The sequence below is a fragment of the Tripterygium wilfordii genome, chromosome 14 (genome assembly GCF_013401445.1).
Source record: "Tripterygium wilfordii isolate XIE 37 chromosome 14, ASM1340144v1, whole genome shotgun sequence".
In the NCBI taxonomy this organism is placed as follows: Eukaryota; Viridiplantae; Streptophyta; class Magnoliopsida; order Celastrales; family Celastraceae; genus Tripterygium; species Tripterygium wilfordii.
The window spans coordinates 11,435,030-11,449,714 of NC_052245.1; the positions used below are offsets into that span (position 1 = coordinate 11,435,030).

Below are 14,685 nucleotides of genomic sequence, written 5' to 3' on the forward strand. Positions count from 1 at the left end.
AAATACGCGTTAGGTGACCATCAATTTCCAAATAAGCAAATGCCAGATCAGCCGCGGATCTCGCTATTAATGAACTACACGCGCTTCAACGATGAGAAACGTTTCATTCGCGCACGCGCTGCAACTCCCCCGTGATTTATCAAACCTCAAACACCGAACCGCAACTGACAACAAATTTGATTCAGAAGAAACCCTGATCACACACCAACCAGGTTCCTTTCCTTTCCTTCTCTTTCTCTCGTTTCCTCGGCTCCCAAACACGCTCAAAAGGGGTATCCGGTCTTCACATTGTGTTTTTTTGGTGCCATCTTTTGCAGTGAACTGTGAAATTTGAAATGGCTCCTTACAACAAAGGCGATGTTGAGGCTGGTTATGGGAACAACGGCGGCCAATTGTATCCGACGATGCTGGAGAGTCCACAGCTTCGTTGGGCGTTTATCAGGAAGGTTTATGCGATAATTTCAATGCAGCTACTCCTTACCGTTGCTGTGGCCGCCCTCGTAGTTTTCGTCCGTCCAATTCCTGAATTCTTGGCTAAGACAACGCCAGGCCTCGCCGTCTTCATTGTCATGCTTGTCCTTCCCTTCATTAGTAGGTGTTGCAGTCTTTATATGTTTTCCTCTAACCGCGGTTCGCTATGGCGTGTTCTCTAAGTTTTCGTTTTCTGATTTAATTTATGTTGATATTTATGTTTCGTGCATTGAAAATCGTCTTGTGTATTCCTTTGTTGGAGACTACTGGGGTTGGGGCCTTCTTTCGGTTTCTCAAAAATCAAAATAATTGTGAATTACAATTGTGATTTTCTTTGGGGGTGAGATTTTTTTGTTTCGGGATGACATAAATAATTTGTGTTTTGATGAGTATTTTATGGCTTCTCAAGATTCTTGCAAGTTTTTGATGGCTGTTTGTGTTTTTTTTATTTTCGCTGATGGTTACATTTTCTTCTCTGGTGTAGTTTTGTGCCCGTTGTACGCTTTCCACAAACGCCACCCAGTGAACTTCTTTCTTCTTGGGCTGTTTACCGTTACAATTGCATTTGCTGTTGGATTTTCCTGTGCCTTCACCAAAGGTACGGCAGAAATTTATAATGGTGTGGCATTAATGTGGGTTATGTTCTTACAATTGTAGGGTTTTGAGCGTAATTTTTATCTTTACTATGTGTTTTTGTTAGATTGTTCTTAAAGTTATATTGTATTCTTTTGAGTGTTTTTAATTTGGTTAAGGATGTGTTTCTAGTTTCTCAAATGAGATTAGAGATGGTTCCAAACTTTAAATGTCTGCGTTGTTCGTTTTGGAGATTAGACCTTTTTCGGAAACTTTGTTTTGTTGAACTGAGGAAAAGAGAAGGAAGTGGAAAAATACATATAACCAATTTCAGGAAAAACATAGGTTAGTGCCCTAGTGGATATCTGTTTCCGTAGATAATTTTTCATTATGTAGAACATTTGATATTCAATACCAATTGTTAATTCAAGAACATCTTGCCGAATGCTTTCTGAACAACCACATAGGTTTGAGGACAAATATAGGATGGTTCCTTAAAATTTTCTTTCCCAACGAAATTTCATCAAATGGAAATCCATTTTAATCTGGGCGAAAATCAAGTTTAACAAAGCCATTTTCAAAGAAATTTTCAGAATATGTTCTTTACTGAAATGATATGCAGCCTTGCTTTAGCAGAATAGCAGGTGTCAACGCTGTTCCCATTGTAAGTAAGAAGCCTAAATTAGCGGCATAGCAGTTAATAGTGTTCAAATAGTTTGTGGGGGTTTTCATAAGGCATGTTTCCATGAGTCTAGTGCTTGATCTGCTGTTGCATTTATTGATTAACTACGTGATATTCCATTTGAGATACAACCATGCTCTGCTATTCTTTGTGGGAATAGAACAATTAAAGTGCTCTTAGATTAATACCCTTACCATAATATCCACAGTAGCTGTTAGCTGTGCTATAAATCATAATGTTTTCTCTTTAGATTAATATATGATCACCAATTCTGGCTCTTGAGTCTTGCCACATCCAAAGTTTGAAATTTTTGTCCATAGCATATATTTATGTTCTGTTTCTGTTTTTCTTGAAGATATTGCTGAGTGTTTGAAACGAAGGAAGTATTTTCAGCAGGCAGGGACAAACTTTGTGAAATTTCTTCTTTGGCTGTGTTCTTGACTGGTTTATTGCATAAAGGATGAATTCTAAGTCTCTGAAATGTCTTGTGAACAAGGGTTGGGAAAATTTATATTTGTTATCTGCATCACTGCAAAGATGCTTGGCTATAGCCTCCCTAATCTATTTCTTCAATGAACAAAAATGCAGATGATTAAAAGTCATCAACATTGGGTGAAATTCATGTGTTTAAATGGTTTATAGCCAATAATTTTTGGATTCCCCTAGACTATGGTTTTTTGATAGATATTGGGGTCCTTGATCTTTTATGATCTCCGTTTGTTTTATATGAAGCCTCAAACATAGATTAGGAAGACAATTATTACGCCAAAGTTATGGGACCAAATGTCTGTCTCATGATCTGTATGTCTGTTCCATCAGTTGTGCAAATAAGCAGGTTGGTTCCATCAGCAGTGCAAATTTTTAAACCTCTCTATGGCCCTAATATGGGAGTAAATAGTCGGATTTTGGTTGCTTCTTTTGATTTTGTCATCTTTACCGTTTTAAAATCTCTAACAGGGAGGATCGTCTTGGAGGCAGCGATTCTTACAAGTGTTCTGGTGGTTAGTCTAACTCTCTACACATTCTGGGCAGTAAAAAGAGGCCAGGATTTCAGCTTTCTCGGACCCTTTCTATTTGGTGCCGTTATGGTGCTTTTGGTTTTTGCATTGATCCAGGTAAGCATGAATTGCTTCAACGGATTGATTGCGTCTCTTCTCTATTACATTTGTTCTTATGGAGTGCTTTTCCAATGAACAGATATTCTTCCCTCTTGGAAAGCTTTCGCATATGATATATGGCTGCTTGGCTGCACTCATATTCTGTGGTTACATAGTGTATGACACAGACAACCTGATCAAGCGTTTCAGCTATGACGAGTACATCTGGGCTGCAGTCAGCCTCTATTTAGACATTGTCAATCTCTTTCTTTCTCTCCTTACATTGTTCTCGGCTGCTGATAATTAGAGACTCTTTTGTCAAACAACTCGCTGGCGGGATTGACATGTAAATCCTCTGAATAGTGTGTTCTTCATGAATCATGAATAGGGATTTAGAAATTAATTGATACAGAAATGAATTCTAATTTTTCATGTATTGAATGAGATTATATTACAAATGAAGACAATGATGCTCCCTCCCAAGTCACTTTTTGTTAAAAAAATTGAGAATTTCCCAATTAACATGTCCACAGGACAAATTGGGCCGGCTCTTAATTCGGACTGAAAACTCAGCTCGCTCACAACTGGTGACAGGTAAGACCGGAACATTGAAACTGTTAACTTCCGATTTTCTACATTTACAAAGAGTTATTGCAGTCGATCTCTACCATCCCAAACAAATGCTCCTAAGTCTCGCCATATGTTTTTTTTTTATGAATAATGATTGCTCGACAGATTAAAATACCTTAAAGAATATGCAGGAACTAATTAAACAACAAAAGTGAAACTGTGTTGGATAAAATATGCTTGCAAATTATGAGTGCTTGTCTCTTTCTGCAACATTTTGGTTTCTTCCTCAAAATGGGATTCGTTTTTCCTCTTTTTTGACCACCCCAGTCCAAGATTCTTCTTTAAACTTGGGAGTCTTGGATCACATGGGTTTGTTTTGTATCAACTTTGATTCAAAAAGCACTCTATTTTAAGCAATAAAACACAAAGGACCTCCATAATCCAAATATAATAAAGCCCCAAGACTGCAAAAAGTGAAAACACCCAAATAAATAAACTTATCTTTAACCACTACTTTTGTACACAAAATGGAGGAAACAAAAAATTAAAAATAAAGCCCAAATCAAGTTAACAAACTTCTTTCAAGTTTACAGGGCAAGCAATCTAAATCCTACATATTTTCCCAGTTTACCAATTGCCTTGTTTTCCCCTCCCATTAGTGAAAGAACAAACCCTAAAACTATATATGTCTACTGTTGTTCTTTTCTTTAGCAATAGTGAGCAGCCTGGATACACCTTGAGTCCATATATCATACTCCCTCTGGTTCCTGCATTCAAATTCTACAATGCCTCGTACCGTCGTCTTCAATCCAAAGTATCGTCGGTGCTCGCCACCCTCGAGCAAATGACGGCCTGGCCATGCAGGCATATCTTTGATCACCTCCTCCACTACATCTGGAAATTCAAAAGAAAGAAAGTTAAAGCTATATCCTTTATCACCTTTAGGATCGTTTCAAACAATAGTGTCTGAATAACTTTCTCCAATCCCCAAATGGAACCAACCCCACCTCCATTTCTGTTTTCACATTATTAGAGAAAGACAAAAGCAGCAGTCACATACTCTTTTTCTTTTTTGTTAAAGTCCCAGCTACATGCCTACTCTTCATCTTCAACATAACCTGCATGACAAAGAAAAGCTTCAAAAGATTAAAAGATGCTGATGGAAGGGGGGGAAAAAAAGAGAAAGCAGATCGATTTATTTGTTACAGTGTCTAACTTTAACTTTTAGACTCAATAATTCACATTGATCACCAAAAGTCCAAAATGATTTCCAAATAATTACTCCTACGCAGTACGATAATCAAGTATACCTGGTTAAATCGGTTGATGTAAACAGAGACTATCTTCCAATGAAGTTCCCCTGCAATCATGTAAACCAATATCCCATTAGAATGTTCGCCATCATCGGAAAACAAGTCACATAATGAAGGCAGACAATGCAGATGGAAAGAAAAAAAAAAATAGGCCAAGATCAAGGAATTAGCATTAAACAAACCAGAGCTAGCGTTTCAATAGTAGAGACGGTGCTCAATGAACATGAATCATGCAATATCATCTTCAACAAGATATAAGATTTAACAAAGTTTCAACAAATATACATGTATATGCAGCAAATCAAAGACAATAATTTCGGCAAAAAAATAGGCTGGATGCAGTAGTTCGATGTATAAGCATTCCACGATCAATGAGGCTTTTCTTTGGATTACCTGTGCGGGTACGTTTGAGGAGCTCACAGCCTCTTGCAAGCAATTCGCTACTGCAAATGCCTAGGAAATTCTCTTCAGGAAGAAGTTCGCCACTGAAACTACCATTAGAACTTCCATTACTTCCACCCCCACCCCCAATACCCTTCTCCACCGGAATCACCGCTGCAATGTTCCAGACTTCCTTTAATGTCCTGGCCTTCAATGTAGCTGCCCCACGAAGTGCTACACCATCACAAAATAGAGACAATTAGGCCTAACAATTTACATCAACCCAAATCAACAAGTGAAAGAAACATGGAAAATCCCTAGTACCTGTTGCTGCTGCAGCAGTAAGTGTCCTAATATCACCGGATGATCGTACATTCACGGCGGAGCCAACAACAAAAGCAAGCTGCTCTCTTTCAGCACCCATTGCCTCCGCAGCCTCTACACATTGGGCCGCAACAAGGGTTGCTGCATTGGCCACAGCCATGTCAGTTTTCGCCCTCTGCTCATCTTTACCAGACCCAGACGAGGAAGCAGTAGCAGCAGCAATGGCGGCCACGGCAGCTGCAACCCCAGCAACCGAAATCGCAGCATGGAGCTGGGCATTATGTGTACGGGTCTCCTCTTTCTTCTTCTCCCGCCTGTCCTTCAGCCACCTTCCAACCGTCTTTCCACCGCCAGCGACAACAACGCTATTAGTTGGACCACCGCTTGGCGTGGCAAACGACCGGAACTGGTGGGCGTTGATGGTGGGATTGTTTGATCGGCAATACTGCTGCATAGAGAAACGCGTACGGGTCACTGAATTAATCACCCAAATCTATACGTTCTTGATTTGGGCGTGTTTTCGTGAATTAAAGCTGTACACGCATGGAGCACAAGAACCACAGTTGGGATCAAAGGTTCCTGAATTAACTATAGGGACAGGTGGCGCGGATTCTTCTAAAATGCGCAGGTGGTGCTAACTGGTGCACCCACCACCATTTAAGCTTATCCTAACAAGTAATAACCAATTCAATTCAACAGGGGACCAACGCATCCGGCGCTTACTGTTAATTGAGAAGATAACGGCAATTCGGTGAACAAACAAATAAAGGAATTCTACCAACAATGGTTGCTCTGTTAAAATAGGGAAAAGCTTGAACCAGTTACGGCTGACAAAAAACCAGTTAAAGACAAATTCTTTGATTCTCTGTTTTCTTTGGATGAAAGTAAAGTATACTTGGGGCTTTAATAAATAAAGTGAAAACAAACAAGATCTAATGATGGTTATAATCCGCAATAATAAATGGGGTTAAATTGTTTATTAATTGAAAAAAAAGTGAATCAAAACAAATCAAAGATGTGGGGTTGCTTATAGGGAAAGCCTGAGACGCGTTCTTCATTGGGTTGGCTGGCAAATGGTCAGTAAGGATCAGTGTGCCATGCTTTGTAGCCAAAAAGAGAGATAAAGCAAATTTGAGACTGTAAAAAACTGGGTTTTGTAAAAAAGACAAACCTTGATGTCGTCGATTTCGGAGGGGGAGACGGGAGGGCTGTCAGTCAGGGAGCCGCAGCTCTGTGCGCCGGTGAGAGGGCCACTGCTGTGCGAGAGCCTCCCTGAAGTTCTCGGAGACACCTCCTGCTGCAATAAAGACACAGGAAAGATCGTGTTAAGAATGCTTGAAAATAAAGGATTGATTGCGGGGCTTATACAGAGAGAGAAGAAAGTAATGATTACAGATTGATAATGGTTAGAGATTGAAAGATGAGGACGACCCATAACGATAAAATTAAGAATGAATGCAGTCAGAGAAAGATTGATTTACAAGAAAACCCAACAGAACCGAACGAAGGATTTCAAAAATTACTACTCAGAAGACTTTGATAAAGCATTCATGATGCTCTGTTTTCACAAGAGACTTACCGACTGTGACATGATCCTGTCCATGACCATCTGAGAGGTCTGGGAGGAAGCAAAAGAAAATGGGTTTCCAGACACAGTGGCTATGCTCTCTTCGAGCTCCCCAACAAGGTCCTCTTGTATGGCGGCAGTACTGGGTGTCTTAGAGAGCATCATCGTTGAGGAGGGAGCCAGAACCTTAGAGACTTCATGGGCAGAGACGCTCCAGGAACGAGAGAGGAACTCCATGGGCTCTAGAGGTGTCTCTGGAGGCCTGTACGGATGACGCCATGGCTGCTCCATTGCGAGCTTCTCCATGTTCAATGGGAGAAAGAAGAGTGTGTGTATGATGAGATTGGGGGGCGGAGCAAGCGAGATTTTACAGACAGAGCGTTGGTTAGAGTGGGTTTGCTTTATAGAGAAGGGTGTGGGACAGAGTCTTTGAGTGGCTTTGTTTAAAGGGCATTTAAGGATATTTATTTGAACAAAATCACCAAATCAAAAGAGATAAATAGGACCTATCCTCATTAATACATTCCTAAGCTGAAGCATATATATGTATTAATCACATCATATCATCATATCTGATCAAATCCCCTTCTGTCACTTCACAATACACAAATTTTGTGTGTGCCGTACATGGAGTCTTCCACCTAATAAATTGCGTTATTGAATTCTTATGATAAATGAATAGGAATAGAGTAGTACATGCATATCCATTGACCAAGGGAAATTGGGATGAGGCTCTGTCTTGAGCTTGTGAGTTGTGAGTTACCTTAATATTTGACGGTACAAGATAAGATGAGTGGAGAGAGTACAGGACAGAGACCAATAGTGCAGCAGATTAAGCAGTAGCTCAAGTGAATTTGTGGATGCTTTTCCAGTTCAAAAAAGGAAACATACTCAACCACGTAAGTAGCTATATCGGGTGATAATTCAGGTTATATTATATACTCTTGTGCTATGCACAGGTTTACTGCAATTAGTCAACTAAAGATGGTGAAATACTGGTTTTCGCATTGTGCCGCACCATTTGTCTGGGCGGAGAAGAGGGAACACTGCACAGTGGTTCGGTGGTTGGTACACATAATTATGTCCGCTCCGCGACTCCCCTCGCCCCCGGGTGGATGGATCCATTAAGAGAGATAGGTTCCTTAATTTTCTCAATCAAAATTTGACCGATTCCACGTCAGATGGCCCCCTCTCCACCTACTCTCAAATGGATGCCACGTAGGATCTCAAGCCACAGGCCGTGGCTCTCTCTTCGGCAGACAAACATGCAGGAGCGAGACCGGGGCCGCTGACAACGTGAACAGAGTGCAGTGATCCTCTGTTTCAACAGTAACAGTTTTTATTGCACTGAGACAGTACATTCTGTTTTCATGTTCACCGGAGTGGAGCGGGGTCTTGACGGCGTGCCCTGCCCTGCCCTGCCCACGTCGTCATCACCCTCTTTTGATTTCATATCAGATCAAAAGCTTCAAAATTTCGAAAAAACCAAAACACGAGGCCAGGCTTTTTCTTCTCTCATGAATGACGAACCGCATTTGAATAATATTACAATATTAACCCCAACACGTGTAAAGCTTAAAAATCCAACGTCAACCTAATATACCTCGCTAGAGTGGTTTATAAGCAAAACTCATATCTTCTCACATCGAATACACGTTTTCTAAGCCTAAGTATCAATGACAACAAATCATGAATAACAAATATGCGTGACTCCTCCGTGATCCAGAACGAATAATATCTTTAATGTATTTGGGTTGAGAATTTCAACAACACGTTACATAAGACATTCTCTTTGTTGCTTGTTGAGTCTTTAACTCAAGTCGTTTTGTAAATTTGTATTACTTCAACAGTATATATATGTCGACAAAATCAAGAGAGAGAGAGTGTGTGTGTCTCATGTCTTAATAGGGTCAAATAAGTGGGGCTAACAAAGTGGGAATTGTGTTGAATCACTGGAGAATGTCTGCACTTTGTTTATGTAAATACCAACACACTGTTCGTTTCTACACATTGAATATTAGACTAAAGTGTACTGAAAGATAGGTTTTGTTTTGTTCAGATTTAAAAACAAGTTAGTTTATAGAGGTTCGTGTCCAAATCCTATTTATATCATAATGTAGGAATATTAGGGTTAGGACTATACGTAGGCAACGTAGGTATTACTTATTGGCACAATATTAATATGTAGGGATGACAAAACTCTGATCAATTTTGTCATATTCGAATTAAATCAAGTTTGAACATGAATTATATATTTGAAATCCGAGTCCAAACACAAGTTTTTTGTCCGTTTAAAAATCGAGTTCATGTCCAAATATATAAATCTTGTCCGGGTTCTAACCCATGTTAGGTTATTGTTTAGTTTACTTGTGCAGATTTAAGTCAATCCAGGTTTGGTCAATTGAGTATGTTCGAAATCTAATCCGAATTAGGGTATGAACATGTGATATGGAGTGGCTAGAATATATGTTTTTAATTTTGAAAAAACTTTATTACAAAAAAACTACTTGGGATAACCTACCGACAACCTGATGATCAGGAATGTTCTTGGGGACGGGCGAAATGGGCCTTCGAATCCCAGGACCAAATATTTTTGAATAATTGTTAGTGTTATAGTAATCCCAAACTCATTTAAATAACATACGACATTTAATTTTTTTATAGAGTGCCCATTTTTAAAGTTCGTTAAGGATTTCAGAGACTCAGGTACGCCACTGCTGATGATATTTTGAAAAAGTAAAGTGTCGAAAATGTTCTTAATTTTGATGTTGATGCAAATATATTAGAGCTTTTACAAACTTTTTATGTCCACTAATTCAAGGTGCTTATGGTCCTGCCGATCCATATATATATAAATGCACATATATTTCAATGCCCCAATTTCGATCTTTGAAGGTGATATGTATAAGATGTCCTAAACTGACTTTGATTGTCAACCATTAACTGGAAGTGTCTTCTTCTATGTCATCTCATTGACCCCAATGACTTAAATATTGGTAGTTTATGAACCATCATCTTCAATTAAATAGCCATGGACCTCGTGGCCCATGGCTTTTATGACCGTCTAAATTGACCTAAATCATCATTATCACGTCCAAAATTTGCTCGAGTTTCCAACATGTTAGAATGGTCAGGTTAACTGTCAGAGAGTGATAGTTCAGCTGTTCTTCGATGACCTACACAAGAGAAGCGTGAGCTATGGATATCCCGAGTTGATTCTCGGGAGACTCTCCGATACTCAAATCAATTTACTTGTTATCAGAGAATTGAGAGTGCTCTCGTGCTCGAAACTCCCACTTTGCTAGTAGTCGAAAGTTATGAGTTGTGAGATTTTAGATGAGACTTGGAATTATCTGGTGCACAGGTCACGTTTTATATTGACCTGTATAGTCCAATTCTAATAAGAAAATGTCTATTCCTCCTTGATTCTTAGGAGATTTTTTTGGATAGTGAATCATTTTTCCTCATTTCCTGGTAGAAGTCTAATTTCCTTAGGACAACTAGTTTCCTTAGGTGTCGGTCACCACCGAGGTGATGTTTCACAAACACCATTTGCACTGCTCGGCACCTCAGTTGTGTCTTGTTTGGCAATTCAGTGAGAACTTGTACGGCTCCTCGACAATATATGAACTCGGTATCTTGGGTGCCACATGTCGACATACCATTCAAGGGTATTTTTGGAATCATGACATCCTAAAACTATGGAACCCTAACAATGTTGGGAATTTCCCACTTTGGCTCATTCTCAGCGTTACCATCTCATGGCACCTCCCCAAGTTAGGTCAAACTGTTGGGCTTATTGAGCCTCTTTAGCACAAGAGTTGGGTACCCAAAAAAAAAACTATGATTCATGGTTTCTAAATCCAAATCATTCTCCATAATGTGGGATTTTGGGATCTTTCAAGAAACCCATCACTTGGTTTTAGTGGGCAATATTAAATTACGTACCACCATTATATCATCTCAGAAATCTTTAGGATAATACCTATTTATATGTTAAAGGAGAAGAAAAGAGAATGTTAATCATTACATCAAAGAATATTAATGATATTACTCATATTCCAAGGAATCAAAACAAGTATCTCTTGACTATAAGAAACTATGGCTCATCATCATTCACACCGCCGCCAAAACTGAATATTCATATATGTGTATATATATACGAATTGTTTGATGAGGTCGTAAATTTTAGAATTCATTTTTAGGATTTAAAATATTTTTTAAAAATAGGCTAAAATATTAAATATGTCCTTAGACTATCACATTTTTCTCTATTATGTCCTTAAACTATTTTTTTTCTTCATTCTATCCTTAAACTATTATTTTCCACACGATTTCTCTCCTCAGTCAACTTTCCGGTGTTGACTCCGACGAAAATGCTGACGTGTCATCTGAACTCCGACGAGTTTTTTTTTTTAATTTTATAATCACATGGATGCCACGTCAGCATTTTCGCCGGAGTCAACACCGGAATGCTGACTCAGGATAGAAACCATGTGGAAAACAATAGTTTGAGGATAGAATGAAGAAAAAAAATAGTTTAAGGACATAATCGAGAAAACTGTTATAGTCTAAGCACATATATAATATTTTAGCCTTTAAAAATAATGTATTTGTATTTTGATTGGTTTTATGACTTCAACGATATTTTTTTATTAAAAAAAAAATCAAATGCAACGAACTTTGTGAACATGAAATCCAATAATTTTAATTAAAAAAACACGACAAAATGAGGTCACAAATTTACCATAAGAGTCATCACATTTACGGTTGAAGAACAAAATCACAAAGTGAGGCTACCTCTATTGTTTGTTACAAAATGCTTATTTTTAATGTATCCTGAAGAGGCTTGGTCATCAACAACCATGATAGGCTCCATGATTGGGGGGGCTTGTCTTTGACAAGAGAATTTTTGCAGAGAATGCAATGCTTTTTGTATTTGATCATTCAAAATACTATACACCAGACAATTGATGCAGAAAGGATCATAAAAGAAGAAAATTAAAGTGGAGGGGGGGCCTGGGTTGGTAGGACAGAAATATCACATTTTCATCAATAAATTCCATATATAAATACATGAGTAGTACTACCAACCTTCAAAATATGACCTTCAAATATATGTAACACGTGAAATAATCATTGATTATAAACACGTATATATGACTCATTTAACATCTTAACATTTCACATCGATCAAATGAGATATTTTGGAATATGGGCATTATATATATACATACAAACAGACTGGTTACATGGAAGCATCAACCATATTGTGAAGGCATGTGTGAAGTGTAGTGTAGTGTAGCTCAGTAGCTCCCATTTCCAAAGACTAGGAAATTTGTAACTCTTTAAACAGTGGTAGACATTGACAACTATTCACTCCAATCACGCAAAGGGTAATTCCGGAGACATAAAAAAAAAAAAAAAAAAAAGAGAAAAGGTTTGCCAGCCACACAAATCCAGTGGGCAGTGGCTCCAATGAAGTTGAAGGGACTTGGAAGCAAATAAAAGGAAAGCTTTTATTTGGGGAACGAAAACCAAGAAATGGAAAAGTAAAGAGACAAAGAAGGAAGCAATAATTCATTCCAAGTACCAACCCAAAGTTTTGTTGGAGACAAATTTTGGTGAGTAGATTGAGTTGAGAGAACACAAAATTGATGATAAACAAACAATGCCTAAAGCCAATACGTTTTTTCTGGGGTGAGGATGCTAGGCTAGGCATAGATGGTTGTCAAGAACTGTCCCAATCGTCTCGAGGAAAGCTATCATATTAAAAATACACACTCCCATACATATCAAAATCACATTGTCCGTTTTGAGTTTATTGATTCCTGTGAATACATCGAGCATGCACGGGTTAGTTCCTCATAAGTTTAGCAACTGAGCTGAAGTCCAAGTGAACCAAGCCCAAGAAAAGGTCTGGTTGATAGTTGAGGGAGGGCTTCACCCATACAAACCACATGATAGATCTTAGTCTAACTCATGTGGGATTTGGTTCTTGACAATGGTGACAAGGTTTTTATAGGTTTCTCTGGTTCTATTCTGTTGGTAAGAAGACGGGCTTGTTACATGGATTGGACATAATCTGTTGGGAACTTGGGATCACTAGCAGATTTTCAAGTCCAACACAAATGGATCTCTAGATAAAGGCCCATTTAGAATGAACGTGGGCTAAAGGCAGATTTAATCCCGGGCCCAACCCAGATTAGGTTTCTTCAAGTCTTGACTCACAAAGTTGATGAGAACCGTGAAAATTCCTGTTAAAAAATTCACTAACCGCCTTCACTATGCATCAGGGCCACAAGACTTTTGTGCTGAACTTAGACGTTGATTTTGACAAATATAAAACTTGTTAGCAATTGGGCCACCCTTATGCTTAACAAACTAGGCCCGTAATTAAAAACTCTGGACAGTTTCAGCCTTTCAGGCCCACAGCACATGAAATCTCTCTCAACTTGCAATTTTTTTTTGGAGTAATGCATAGTAGGGTTTACTAAAAAGTAAGAAATGATTTACATGATGTAGTATTACAAGTAGAGTGCAAATCCGACAAGATCCTAAATCAGCGCTTGGCCCGTTCCACCCTTCACAGCAAATTATGTGCACTTGGTTGTGCTCGCGTGTCCAATAGTAATAATAGAGATCCCAATAATTAGTATCTCAGTTATCATAATTGTTCTGTTGTACACACAAAATTTCGTGTGCATCATACGAGACATTCGATGGTCACGAATTCAATTGGATCATGCTCATCCAACTAAGCGACTAGGTTAACTGAGATATTAACTGTTGGGATCTTTATCAATTTCACACATTTTCAAACGGAAATCAGGAAACAACTTTGATTAGCGGTTTAATGGTTGAATCGCGGTTTAACCGATTACCCAGCCGGATGAATGAAAACATCAATTTCAAGTCTCGCCATGTGAAAGTTGGTATAAAGGGGATCCCTGTATCCAAATGCATATGAACTAAAGAAGAAACTGTTGACAAACTTCAATCACACGACATTATTATTTTCCAGACAAGGCAGACAGACAGATACAAGTAAGAACAAAAAGAGGGAAAGAATCAACCAAATCTTTCACATGCATGTATGTCACCACTCCTCTCTGCGCTGTTCTTCGTGCGGTGAACTGTACTTTCTTTCAATATTAAACCATGCCAATTATCTTTTCATAATATTATGATAATCAATGAATACAGAACAGATAGAATGTCTTTGAAGGTTCTTCACGTGATTGAAGAAGACAAAAAAAATCTATATATCTCTATCAGCTGGCCATCTTCACAATAATTCATCAAATTAAATGTCTAATCACAGCCATTGATCTTCTTAATACTTGACCACATTGTCACTGTCCATCAGACCACATATACCCCCTATGTAAGTAAAGATTTTACAAAGAAGGGACAATCGTGAGTCACGCTGAACCAGGGAAAGAGCTCAGTCAATGAAGAGAGCACATAAACATACCACGTGCCCGTGAAATGCCAACTATATATATATATATTAACCTTCTATAATTATTGGGAAGAAAGAGAGGATAATGTTACATGCAATACAAAATTATTCATCCATGATGAGCAGTTAGAGGGGACCAAACCCCATTAATTGGGTTTTCAACGCTCATGTACTGGCTACTCACCTTATTGGTTATAGAATTGAAAGAGTAGTTTGCGAATTTTTTTTTAATAAGACACCAT

The 14,685-nt window shown here is 38.6% G+C and overlaps 2 protein-coding genes across 4 annotated transcripts; one reads left to right on the forward strand and one right to left on the reverse strand.

Annotated features, from left to right (window-relative positions):
* Positions 1-108: 108 nt before the first annotated feature.
* LOC120015510 (protein LIFEGUARD 4-like) lies at positions 109-3,281 on the forward strand. The gene is made up of 5 exons (XM_038867969.1): positions 109-212; positions 318-591; positions 956-1,069; positions 2,684-2,841; positions 2,924-3,281. The coding sequence occupies exons 2-5, from the start codon at positions 336-338 to the stop codon at positions 3,128-3,130; spliced, it is 735 nt and encodes a 244-aa protein (XP_038723897.1). The 5' UTR covers positions 109-212; positions 318-335; the 3' UTR covers positions 3,131-3,281.
* Positions 3,282-3,858: 577 nt separating this feature from the next.
* LOC120014508 (VAN3-binding protein-like) lies at positions 3,859-7,383 on the reverse strand. 3 transcript variants are annotated; one of them, XM_038866479.1, is made up of 7 exons: positions 6,991-7,383; positions 6,583-6,708; positions 5,412-5,856; positions 5,100-5,321; positions 4,704-4,753; positions 4,454-4,511; positions 3,859-4,287 (listed from the first exon to the last, which is right to left on the reverse strand). In XM_038866479.1, exons 1-7 carry the CDS (start codon positions 7,282-7,284, stop codon positions 4,073-4,075), a joined length of 1,410 nt encoding a protein of 469 aa, XP_038722407.1. In that variant the 5' UTR covers positions 7,285-7,383; the 3' UTR covers positions 3,859-4,072. The 3 variants fall into 3 exon arrangements, with proteins under 3 accessions (XP_038722407.1, XP_038722408.1, XP_038722406.1); XM_038866480.1 differs by having other exon boundaries at positions 5,412-5,859; positions 6,583-6,705; positions 6,991-7,382; XM_038866478.1 differs by having other exon boundaries at positions 5,412-5,859; positions 6,991-7,380.
* Positions 7,384-14,685: the final 7,302 nt, after the last annotated feature.